At 42.1% G+C, this 13,773-nt stretch overlaps 1 protein-coding gene across 3 annotated transcripts in view; it reads right to left on the reverse strand.

Moving 5' to 3' along the window:
- The window catches only part of fstl4 (follistatin-like 4), a 214,544-nt gene that overhangs the window by 69,788 nt on the left and 130,983 nt on the right, over nt 1–13,773 (reverse strand). For all 3 annotated transcript variants that reach the window (XM_037119954.1, XM_037119956.1, XM_037119955.1), the window contains exon 5: nt 2,451–2,641. In XM_037119954.1, the coding sequence (XP_036975849.1) occupies nt 2,451–2,641 (191 nt within the window). The remainder of the gene's footprint in view (nt 1–2,450; nt 2,642–13,773) is intronic.

The raw sequence follows: 13,773 nt of genomic DNA on the forward strand, positions 1-13,773 counted from the left end.
TGTCAAGCTTTGTTAAAGTACTGCTCGTGCTGGAGAAGATGGATCCTGTGTTCAAGCACTTATGGAGCATGTAGAGATGATGCTTTACTTAGACTGTATGCTTTTTTTTGTTACTGTCAGTTAATAAGTTCCTAGGGGAAACAGATAAAGATGTATGTACATGTATAGCAAATAAACACACTACAGTTACCGCAGAGAAAGAAAAAAACACTTCATTTGAGTGGCCTTCGAGGGAAAATTGGGGAAAACTATCAGTTAAAAATAATTTAAGGATTAAAGACCTTAAGTCACCTTAAGTCAAAAGTGAGTTTCATTTGTTTACAATGTTTTTTCAAGCTAAGGAAGCCCTGAACAACTCACTAAAATATAACTTTTCACTTTTCAACCACACTTGTCAACACAGGGTTGTAGCATCATTGGCAAAATGTTGTCATATTGTGTATATTTACAAAGAGAGTAGAAATGCCGTAATGGGGGGAAACAAAAAAAAACCCAACAGTGTTGAAAATGTTTCAATAATAATAACTTCATCCTCAGGGATTCTGTGAAGTTACGGCCCAGTTCCTGCGTGCAACAAAAAAAAAAAAAGAGTGAAACAAAGCTAATGAAAGAGTGAGGAAACTGTTTGCTTTCACACGTCTGAGCTGTTAATACATAGATATTAAGATTCTTTATCTTCTAAGGAAGACATTTGGATTATTTTCGGTTAACATGAAGTGTGCTTTCAGGCCAAACTATGCCATGCTTAAATCCCTCGGCTATGATTTCCAACCTCGAAGTGTTGCCCCTGTGCTTGTTCATCTCCTCCAATTGATTCTATATGGTGCTGCACATGTGACACGGCAGATTCGGGGACGCAACAGACTTTTTTTCTCTCGCCGCCTCCAGCAGCCACTGCTGTGCGCTCGCTGACACAGGCTGATCTGTCCTTGGGCAGTTCAGTGAAGTATTTCAAAACCAAACTACAGGACTTTACCCTCAAAGACCATCTGTGACAATAGATAGATCCCAAATTAAAGAGAGAGTCCGGATTGGCCCAAAAAATAGTCTTTCAAAAATTCTTTTGATCATTCAAAGCATTTTCTCTATGAAACTGAATTTATGAATTTCTACAGGCTCGGAATACCATATCTAAAGATTTCCTGGCAACATGTTAGCGTTTGTAATTGTCAGCTGTGACTGATAAAGAAAAAAAAAATCTTTTGTTGGATCTTTTATTGCATCATTTTATTTCTGCTGCGAGAGCTGGGCCAAGAATCAGTCTGTCTTTTTCATTTGAGAGGCTGACAAAGTGAGCTGTCATTTCCAACCATGGTGAGAACACAGAGGATGAATCACTGTGACGTTTCTGAGACTGTATTTATTTGCAATTATTATTCATTTTCAAACTTGTTTTTCTTTGGTATCATTCAGCCAAAGAGCTGCAGCACATTAATACCGTAAAGCTTCTGATAATCGAGTCTTCCTGCAGACTGTAGTGACTCTAACATGCTTCACTGCATTCTGGCAGAAGTCGGCGAGATCGCAGCGTCGGTTGGGAGGAGTCTAATTAACACCCATCCCTGATGCCCATTTCCTGATACCAGATGATGCCCAGCAATAATTTCATTTCCTTGCCCTGCATGTGTCAGTGTCAATCCTTTCTACAGTCTGCCTGTTTCCAATCAGACTCTGGTGGGAAGATAACCTCAGTAAACAATTTTCATTGTTAAACAAGGTGATTAAATTTTCCAGCCACATGTCACTCACCCGGTAATATTTCTGGTGAGGAGACCTGACCGAGTGAGAAACCTGATAGAAATAAATTAAGTGTAAAGGAGCTCATTAAAACATTGAATTTGTTGTATAATTTAATGGTTCTTTTCCCCTAAATTATATATATTAAACTCTTTTCCTAAAACTGCTAAAAGTCTTGGACACACACAGTCTCTTCAAAACTCCCACAAAATCAAACCATCTTACTGCAATAAACACTCTTAAAGATCAACCAAAAGTCACAATTCAGTTATTAAAGTTTCGTACTGTACGTCCAAGTGCTGTCAGAATTATCGGAAACAACGCTTTTCGGACTGGGAATGCCCTCTCAAGTCAGAACAACAACTCAGCTGTCACTGTGTGTTTTTCAAACACTTTGAGTGATAAAATGCAAAAAAAAAAAAAAATCTGGACTCGGGACTATCCAAGGGGCTGACGGGGAAAAAAAAGAAAAAATGAAAAAAAAAACCACACACACACTTATCATGGGAATCCCAAATGAATTTGGAAAAGACAAAATTTGGATGCTTGCTGACATCTGCTTGGTAGCTACAGTGGAGATTTTTTAGACAGGGAGTAAATAATGTCTTTTCAAGTCAATTTGGAATCTCAGGGTTTTGGGAGACTTGGGTTTTGTGTATGGAGTCAGTTTTATGGCTTTTTTTCTTTCTCACTACCGACAACTGGACACCCACCTTCTCCAGCTCATCACTGACCAGCCGGCCGTCCTGGTCCACATCCAGATATTTGAACATGGTGTCCACCAGCGCTCTCTTCTCCTCCATGTCCCTCTGCTGGCTCTTTTCGTCTGTCTTCAGCACTTTCGGTTGCATATCCAGCAGCATGCTCTTCAGCTTGTTGTACTCCGACATGGTGCACGCATTACCTAGAATAGCAAACACACGCAAGTGGAAGAGAAAACATTTGATTAACCTCAATTACACAAGCCGAAGCCTTTTTATTGTAGCTGTAAATTGGATTTAGTGTGTTTGTGTGTTTTACAGAGCGAGGGGAGGCAAGGGGGTCAAGAGGGATAGATACTATGTATATTTGTGCATGCATGTGTGTATCCTTGAGTGTTTACTCATTTAAAAAAAACAAACTTTTTTTTGTTTGCATAATTTGTCTGACAGTTTTTTTCTGTGCTGGAGGTCCAATTAATTACGAGTAATCCTTGAATCCACATGGAAACAAAAAAAGGTACACCACGTCCTCATTTGGAGCTTCTCAAGCTTCTCGCCCTGCTCTGCTATGGGATTAGAGCTCATGCTTCAAAACCACGTCGGGTCTCCAGTTCCCGATTCTCTGACAAAGCTCTGCCTGATGAGGATGTGCAGGGGAAAATTAGAGACCGCAAATTAATCATGGGCAGCACTCAGCATTTTTCTTCACACTTGAGATCAATAATTATGCGAAACACGTCCGCCTCGTGCTGTGAGGGAATGGAGAGTGGGCAAATGAGTGCCAGACACACACGGGGAGAGAAGACGAAGGTTTTGCTTTTTCTTTTTTTCTCGTGTCCCTCCTTTGCTTTAATATCACCTGAGCCTGACGACAGCATGGGAGACGGCGACTGGAGGGAGCGAGGCCCGTGTGTGTGTGTCAGAAGCTCGGTGATGAGAGAACAAAATATGGAAAAAAATCTCCCTCATATGAATAAACCATTAGGTGACGTCCGTGCCCGATCACCGCAGAGCAGGGGCCCCCCTCTGAGAGTACACGGGAATGGATCTCATTGCCTAATCTCCTTTAACAGCTCAGCAACTATCAAAGCCAACAACTGCAAAATTAGGGGACATGATGGATACTCTAAGACTCTAGAAGTTTGGTGCCCGCATCTACTTTCGGTTCTTTTTGGTTTGTAGCAGCGGGGAGCGCTGCCAGAGCGTAACTACAGTTGTTCGTCTGACTGCAGCGAAGTGAACAAGGGCTCAGCTTGGCAACAGGATGCAGGCAGCGTCTCCTGCTGGGGTCCTCCATGTTAAAGTGCATACTAAAGAGGCACATATTTTCATGCTTATGCATATGTACACACCCGCAGACTAACAGAGGGCTTCCTGGTGTGCAAAAATGCCGTCTCATCTCAGAGAAAAGCTCAGGGTGACCCACGATTAAGTCCTAAGCAACCTTTAAGACTGCATGCACTCCACTCAAGTGGAACACCCAACACTGTGCCAGAGAGCAGGGCATGAGCAAAGAAAAGATAGATTTCTTTTCATTACATGCACTCATCACTCTGTCTAAAGTCTATGCAAAATGGGGATCATCATGAGACACATAAAGAGAGTGGTGGTTTGTTCAATCAGCCGGAGACCCTTGGGGGGATGTTACATCACCACAGTCCACCAGCTTTAATGAACCTTACCACGGCTGTGACGCAGCCTGGGCAATACGTCAATATTCTACCTTCATCATGATATGAGACTGTAACATGTCTCATCGTGATATGATGAAAGTCTTTCCCTGTCTGTGAAGGTTGCATAACATAGAAGTGATGTGATTTTCTTAACATACCAGTTTCTTTACCCAGCACTTCGTCATTATATCCACAGTATTGATGTCTATTTACAGAAACAATCTCATTGTGTCAGTATTTTGTGAAAGCACCAACAGTCAGCCCCACAATCGTAATGACAATATTGAGGTATTTGGTCAAAATTAGAGTAATATTTGATTTTGTGATCCCTTTCCTAGCATTTATGAAGTGCTTTTGATATATTTATCATTGTTCTTTTGTCACAGACACCAACTGGGTGAGCAGACAGCTGCCTATGAACAAATATTAGCCAATAAACACATTTTCTGCAGATCAAACGATCAACATTTTAGTTATTTTTTTTTTAATGTTTTTATTTGTATTTCACCCCAATAAAATATTTAATGCTAATTTATTCATTTGAATTTATCAAACACTTTCAACACTGGCATTTTGTGACTACATCTTTTGAACAGTTAGTGTTATCGCAATTCCTTCTTGTATGTGCTTTCATTTAGATAAAGGAAAAAAAAAACATTTCTCTGCACCTTAAATAATGTGTTTAGAAAATAAATAAAGTGTATTATCAGGTACTGGTTGGTTTCACTTAGGTGTGCCAGTGCAAACAGTGCAAAAAGTTGGTATGGAGCCATGATAAAGTGCACCGAGATGCAGTCTGAATATACTGTGATATTATTTAAAGGCTGTACCGCCCAGCCCTAGATGTGAATGTTCCACAAATGTACTAAACGTCATCAGTCACACATGCTTCATGTAGGGTGTGAGTGGTTGTTAAGCTGTCTGGGGAGGGAACTCAGCGCAGCACTGTAGGTGGCTGATGAGTGCTGTACTGTCATAGGCCACCGCCTCCGTTCAAAGATGGCCCTTCCAGCGTGACGCAGATGGATTCTTTTACTCCAAGATGTGTGCATCGATGTAGACTGTTGTTCTTGGCTAGAGAGGACAGATGGTTTGAAAGCATCAATGCTTTTACGCCTTTGTGTGGAGGATGGATCCATCAACTAGCAAGTCCAGTTCCCTACGGTGAAGCACTTAGAGTTGCCATGACCTGGATGACGGAGACCCTTCATCAACTGTAAATACCATGAAAAAAACAATCCCAATAAAAGTGCATCCTGTAGTATTCACTTCTCTACAGACAGTGAAAAATCATCCCTGAGTCCACGACTACCAAATGGGACATAAACATGTAATTACATTTTTTTTAATGCACGCAAAAAGGTTGACAAACAGCTGGGTGCTGCAATGTTTAGGGAATGACACACGACCAGCAGTACTAAATGACTTTATTGGGGACTACTTTGAGCTGCGGATGAATACACACGTGGTGCTCTGGCATACAGCAGCTGTCTATTGCTTCATAAAGGGTCAACAGACAATTTTAAGGCTGTCGGAACAATACTGTTTGGGCCACACCAGCTTTGCTGAATCTCAGTAATCTCCTGTTCGTTTCTGGGAGGATTTCGCGTGACGTGTGACAGCTCTCACCGTTACGCATGAATAGACAAAACCAAAGGGAACACACACAGTGGTATATACACACACACACACGCCTCCATGCTGGCGACCCTTCTACTTATTACAGCCCACACAACAAAGACAATGTGCACTCCCCTCTACAAGCAGGCAGTTAAGTCAAGGTCTCGGCTAAATCCCCGCTCAATGTTATTCCTGCGAGGGGAATGAGGCGTGAGATGGATCAGACATGAGGGATCATCACCTAGCAGTCATCCCTGTCCGTGTTCAGGAAGGACAGAAACAAATTAACACCCCCACGCTGATTTACATCTTGTCATATACGGACAGACCAATCCTCTTTTTGCTCAGACTCACCCTGCCCCCGCGAGTATCTATAGAGAAAGAGAGAGATATCTGAAAGGAAATTCTTCACTTTCACATATAAAGCAAATGGACATTTTAAAGCCTTGCGTCGGAGACACATCTTCTAACAGTGTTGCTGCGCTGACACAGGTTGATTAAGGTCGTAAATTACTTTAAAGCCCTCATGACCTCCTTTTTTTCTCTCTCCGGGCACACCCTCCATCCTCTGACCATGGCGAGAAAGTGGATGTTACACCTGGATGCCACTGTGAATCACGCTTCTTTTTCTTCGCTGGGGTGAACGTCCTTTGATTCAGTCTCTCTCATTCTGCTGAGCACAGCAGCTGCAGCAGTGGCAGAGAAATATCTGTCTGTATTACAGTGCATCCACCCCTGACTCTAACACTGTTTTATTGTTCTAGAGGGACCAGGACTCCCTTTATTGCCCGTTTGAAATGTTAGCTGCTTAAGTGAGTGATCCGAAGCTGCTCGCACCATGGACGCCCAATGTCCCGGAGACGGAGCTCCTCTCCACCGCTCAGAGCGTCCTCCAAGCTCACACTTTGTAAATGTCAGGCAGGGGAGAGGAAACAAACAGAGAGAGGAAGAACTGGAAAAGTTCCCGCCATGCTTAAGGGAATTGTATGAATTGGAGGAGAAAAAGTCATGGACATTTAAAGGAGTGAAATCTCTCAAAGGTTTAAAAAAAACACACACACACACACACACACACAGACACACACACACACACACACACACACACACACACACACACACACACACACACACACACACACACACACACACACAGACACACACACACACACACACACACTGACACACACAGACACACACACACACACAGACACACACACACAGACACACACACACACACACACACATACACACACACACACTGACACACACACACACACACACACACACACACAGACACACACACACAACAAGAACGGTGTTTGAGTGTTGAACCGAAAAATGTCAATGTGACTTTTTCTTCCTCCAATGTATAATTTCTTCTTCAGGAAATAAGTCACTTTAACTTAACTTAACACTTAATTGTGTGCAGGATCAGTGTAAAAATGCAGCCGTGTGACATTCTGTAGTTTGATATCATAATGATTTATTCATAGTGCACTTTTTAAGCAAGAAGCAGAGTTAGAAACATTAAAAACTTTTCTTTTTTTTTGGTTACCATTTCTGTTTCCAAGACCAGATGTATTTTACAGCTGTGCAATGCATCATGATCTATTTTTTTACACTATATATTGCAAGCAGGAAAAACAAAACAATAAAACCAGATGAATAACAGTTTATGTCAATCTGCTTCTCTAAAACAACATCTGCTTTTCTTTCTTTTTTTCTTTCTTCTTTTTTTTTTTTTTTTTACTATAGTACAAACCTTAAAAAAACTAAAAGATTTAGAACCTCAGTCTAAAAAAAAAAAAACAAAAAAAAAACACACACAATAAGTGACGTTTGGAAAATGGTGTCCATCTGCTGAACCGACACAATACGTAGGGATCCTACGTTAAAGGCTTTTCAGTCCTTACATCCTGTCTAAAGGGGAGGGAGAGCACATCACCTCAAAAGGTCAGTTTTGTAGGATGTAGACGGATCTACTGGGGGGAATTAAATATAATAGTCATAATTATCTGTTCATTAGTGTGTAATCACCTAAAACTAAGAATTGTTGAGTTTTCTTTACCTTAAAACATACAGAGGGAGCGGGTCCAAACACAATTTTGAGAGAAGGCCTTTTATATTTTTCACACCTCTGGCTGTTGATTGCTGTCGGGGAGGCTGAGGAGAGGGGTGTTCACTGATTCCACTAAATCCTACACTCCATAAAAAACAGTGTGAAATATTTTCCCTCAGTGTAAATCATACGGGCCTGTCCTGACAAAAAAGGCATTCATTAATAGCAGAGTGTGACCCGGTGCTAGTGAGGCGCCGAGACTGATTAGTTGCTGGTTTCCTGTCAGGTTTGCACAGAAAAGCCAGTGGAGAAATTCAAAAAGGTAAAGAGCAGTCATTCATCCCCTGCAATCCAGATGCGTATGAATCAAAACAGCTCAAACTTTCTCCTGTACTTACTGGATGAGCTCTTGGCTCTGGCTAAAAGTCGGGGGGAGGGAAAGGAAATCCAAAGCATCAATCCTTCAGATGATGAAACCTCCCTACAATGCCCTCCAGGATGTAAAAGTGCTCTGTGTTAAATTTATGTCTGCCTGACCTCCCCTGGCTGGAATGATGGGATTATTTACTGCCATACCGTCTGTGTGCTGCTAATATGCGATGGTGATGGACCTCCCTTCCAGATAATTATGAATATGATGGACACTCTTTGCTCCTGAGGGCAGCGAGGTCTAAGCGAGCTGAGCCAATCTTGGAGGGGGTGACACGAGTCACAGGAGAGCCTCATATTGTATAATCGCCGCTGGCAGCTGTTTAAGTCGGCTTACTGTGAGCTTCATAGTCTGTCCAGCATATCTTCTGTGACGTGCTGTGACCGAAAACACTTAAACCGTTAACTTCCTCCATTTTTTAATATTCATCCTCCTATATTTTCAGGATGTTTAACAGCATTTTTTGAGTTTGTATGACTAAGGCTGAAACAGACAAGTCACTGTGCACTTGGCCGAATGAATCATAATCACCTTCCTGTATTTTCGGGATATGCTGAATGCTGAAGCAACTGATTTGATTGACATTTAAGTCTGATACTGATTTTGTATAGTTTTTTGGTGGTTTCATATTGCACAGTAGTTGAGTGATCAAACGTAACGTAGTCAAGAAAATGACTTTGGCTTTGTTTTGTAGATGCATGTTGTGATCACTGGCTTCAGCGCTAGCCTCTGTTAGATTGTGTTTCCTGTTTCGGCTCAAAAATAAAGCTGGTTCGACTGTTGAAGTTATGAGGCAGCAAGAGAAAATGTTTGGTTTGCATTGGCAGGAAGTTAGTTAATTCCTGCCTGTAGGCTTCTCCAAACAAGATGAAAATTCAAATTATACTACTGAAAGTACATAAACACACAATTTCCTGCGGGTCCCTTTTTGGATGCGTGTGTTGTCTGCAAAGGCGGTTTTGTCACGAGAAAAAAAAAACATGCTTAAGGACTATAACCTAAAAGAAAATCTTAAAATCACGTTAAAGAATGGTGATGCATTTATTACAACAACTTATTCTTGATTTACACTCAACAGAGAGTATTCTACTTGTGAGGAATGGTGCGTGGATCGAACAACTCCAAACATTACAGTTGTTGGGTCAGTTTTGAAATTGAAAGAAAGATATCCAGACTCAGCAATTTGGGGTAAATTTGTGCTTCATCTCTATCGTAAGTCAGTGCACTATAGACAACATACGGTTCAAATAATACCCATCTTACAGGAACTACTTCTCCTTCCGCCTGTCACACTCACATGCAAGCTACTGTTCTATGTGCAAGGTGCCACTTACAGGAAATTGATAATCATGATGGCTCATGTGTGGAGCTTTTATTAGTTCTAACAACAACAACAACAAAGCTGGATGTGATATGTGCAGGAGGAGAGCGAGGCGCCTTGTTAAGAATCTGAGATTTAATCACAATACAGAACATGATGAGGTTTTGCAGCTGAGTTTTAAAGAAGAGGAGGAGAAAGGTGCTGCGAGGACGAAACAGACTTCAATCACTGAGTCCTTTGGCACTCACAGGCATCATCCAAGTATAGAGAGAGAGAGAGAGAGAGAGAGAGAGAGAGAGAGAAAGAGAGAGAGTGGAGCCACTGGCAATGTTCATTACCATCACTGGCCGTGGGAAATTGATTCACATCCATCTAGGCTTCAGTCTGAATGTTGGTGTTCAGACAAAGGGAGTTCTGCACTCTGAGAATTACAGAATGCCATTTTATTAAGCTTCTGTACGCAGTGTGAGTATCGTGTGGTATCAGCAATACCAGCCTGGGTTTAACTCCGTATCGGTTCAGAAAGAGTCAGCGGTATCGCACACCACACTCACCAGATGAAGCCAAGTAGCATGAGAGACATGCTGCGGGAAGAGCAATAACCCACAGACATATATTTCCATAAATATGAAACCGAAGCGCAAAACAAGCCAGCGTTCAGAAACAGCTTGCACAGCATCCGTCTACAAACAGCAGCAGGAGGAGGCTGAGGAATGCGCAGCAACCTCGGTCAACAGCAGCAGCAGCAGCATGAGTGAGAGTCTGAGCTGTCAGTTATCAACACGGGCTGTTTGACTGTGATTGGAGGAGTCAGCTGATTAGCAGCGAGCTGTCACAACTGACCATGAGTGAGATATCATGGGGCGGAGCGGTGGATTAAACATTCATGCCCTCTAAATTATTATTCCACATGAGACTGTGGTCGGGAACTTAAGCGTGAGCCATAATCCCGTATCAAAAGCAGGAAAAAGTGATGATTCATAGTTTGAGAGACTCCCACGTTTCTCAGCTAATACACGACTCCCACTGATTTAAAAATGACGCCTCTAGATTTCCTGAGTACGGGCGAGCTGTCTGCCAGTTTGCCTCACCATACATTCTGCAGAGTGGATCAGTGTGTGCTCGGGAAGTCTTATCAGAGTCTGTGCAGCTTGGCACTGACTAAATGAGAAAACCCATTGCAACACCAAAGTTATTGGCAAAGCAGTGAAGGAGAAATAGTACAGTAACATTCACTCCCCGGCTGCCTGTCTGTCTGCGAGACCCTATCGCCCAGAACTGGCTTCTCAAACTGCACATCAGCACTATACACAACAGCCTGATATCTCTTCCTCTCCCTCCTCCTGATCCGACTCTTACTTCCTCACTCTCATGGAGACACCCATCAGTCTGAGGAGGAGTATAACTTGCAGGGACATGTGGAGTGAAGCAGCTGTACACCGCTCTCCTCTGGCCCCAAATAAACACTTACCATCCTAAAACTGACTAGTATTATTTGTATTATCAACACTGCCGCTGCCGTAGAGCCACCATCTCATAGGAAATGACAGCATCTACAGCGTCAGTGCCGTGTATGTAAGTGCTCCTCACTCTACAGCAGCTTGACTCAGCAGGTACAGATGTTTTTTTTGAGAATGTTGCCTGAAAATAAGGTTGAAAGAGCTGTTTTTATGCTCATTAGTTCTAATTAATCAGTTAATTATCATAAAGTGCACTGCATGAAGGCTGTAATGGCTTTGGTTACATGTTAAGTGAGTTTTGGCTGTTATGTTTTCAAGAAATTTGAGTGATTATTAGAATAGAGATTCTTAATTGCTTGTTTCAAACCGTTGCATTAGATATCTTGGAGCTCTTACATGAGGCTTCACACTGTTCACAGTGACAGAGAAGAGACAGAGGCAGCGACAGGAAGAGCCGAGGGAGCTTAGAACTGAAACATCAGCAGCTTTATCTAGTAGAACTATTTTCATCTTCTATTGCTTCTATTAAGATTTGAGAATGTACACATCGTCTGGTGTTTCAGTAGTGTCATGGGCATGTGAATCTATGTGTGTGTTGATTAAATTTTCTGGGATTTTTTTTTAAATGAGCCTGAACAAAAAAAGACCAAAGGGTGGCATTAAAGGTTTTTCTCGATGGAATAGATGTTTGATTTACTAACTGGCGTTGCTGGCGGTAGCGCTCTTCTACAGTTGATCTGATTGGTCGAAGTTAGCCCGTGACAGACAGATGGCTCATCCATCACCTGCCAAGTATTTATTGAAAGTGCCTGCCCTTTTCCAAACAGTTTCTAGCGTCTTCCTTCCAGATGGTTCTGTGTAACAAACCATCTGGTGCGTCAGTTTAACATCCTCTATTGTACGACCCCCCCCTTAAAAAAAAAAAGAAACAAAACAGATTTTCTCTCACTTCTAACAGGCGCTCTGGCAGTAGGGCAGCAACATGATTACATTCATTATTACATAATCTCCTGATTATCTTAATGATAAATACATTTGTATTCTTTTGTCCAACCGACATCCTAAACCCAGAGACTGTTCATTTACTACATCATAACAAGGAAAAAGAACAAATGCTTATATCTGAGAAGGTGGAACCAGAAAACGATTGACAATTATAAAGATGAATGGGTTATTATAACTGTTCTTAAAATAGTTGGCAATTTAGAAGGACTGGAGAATGGACATAACATATGCTGCTTTCCAACAGCCTCCATCACCTTGATTCTTCATAGACATGTTAAAAACAAAGTCCTGCTGATGTACTTTACCACAATCATAATAAATGTTTGTACTATTTTCCTCTCTGTCTTTGTTAATCTAACACAACGTGTGGCTGAGCACAAATTGCAGCCCAGTCACATGACACACGGCCTCTGCACAGTACCTCGGTTCTAACTAATGGAGTCTGAAGTAGCTCTCACAGTCATGAACTGCACTGTGGCCCGTGGGGCACCGTGCTGTATTTCATATATGGTGTTTGTTCAGTGCAGGGTCACCAACAACAATACAAAGAATAGCCAGATCCCAGATGCCACGATCAGAATATAAATACAGTTGCACTTGCACACTCAGCCCTGGCGAAAAGGATTTAGCGAGAGAAAATAATTACCAAGCCCCTGCTCCCGCTAATAGATTGAGACTGGGAACAAGCTCAGGCGCTGATTACATTTTTAGCATCCATCCTCCTTTTTCCCCTACACCTGCAGTGTAAGTTATCGTAATCTGAAGACCTTTCACAGCCCTTTGCTGATGCCTGCAAGCTGCTGCTGCCTTATGATCCCACGAGTATACAGCTTTTAAATTGCCTGGACGTGGGGACTGGAGGAGACGACCGCCTCGGGCTGTATGTGGCCTAACAGAACTCCACTGACGACACAGAACCCGGGACCAACATCCAACGTCAGCCAGCCCAAACACTGCAGTGACCTTGCAAGGACAGTTTCAGACACACAACAAGAGAGGGGGATTTTAAGCAACTCAAAGCGGCAGGTTGTGTGGTGAGGTTTTATTTTTTAGAGGAGAAACTGTGAATATGCGACCACACGGAGCACCACTCACGATTTTCAGGGGGTGTTAAGCTACTCCTTAAGTTGGACTCATCAGGGCCTTGTGTGTTTTCAAGTTGCCCTCGAGTCATCTGTGTTTTTAGTTGAGTTCTCCAAATACATCAGTTGTTTTTTTCCTTCCAAATGGTGCAAATCAAATTGATAGTACTTCATGTTTTTTTTCATGATCAACAAAATATTTCCTATAGTGAAATGATTTCTTACAACAGTTACAACCATACATTGTATAAAGTACAGTGAGCAGTGCAGGAGGAGGAAAAGTTTTAACTTCCACCGAAATCTGACAAAACCGCAAAGTAGAAACTCTCCAGATGACATCACCGCCGGTAAAATTATGACAATGCGGAGGAGTTGATGAGGAGTTGACAGGTACGTGTAGTTTCTTTCTCCATACGTACGTGCAGATCAATACAGCAGAGAGCACTGACACTCGAAAAACAGAGAAATTACAAGAGGAAGACAGGGATGTGCGCTGAAGAGAACACGGCTTTTATTATTTTCTTCTCCGTCAAAGGGAAAGAGGTTCATCCCTTTTATCTGAGGTTTATCTTTCATCTTAACAACGTATGCCTTTAGCAGACTCTTCATCTTTCATTCTTCATTTTTTTCTTTTTTTTTTTCCACAGGTCACAGCTTCAGCGGCAGCGGCTGAAGTACTTATGCG

This window comes from Acanthopagrus latus, chromosome 13 (genome assembly GCF_904848185.1).
Source record: "Acanthopagrus latus isolate v.2019 chromosome 13, fAcaLat1.1, whole genome shotgun sequence".
NCBI classification, from domain to species: domain Eukaryota; kingdom Metazoa; phylum Chordata; class Actinopteri; order Spariformes; family Sparidae; genus Acanthopagrus; species Acanthopagrus latus.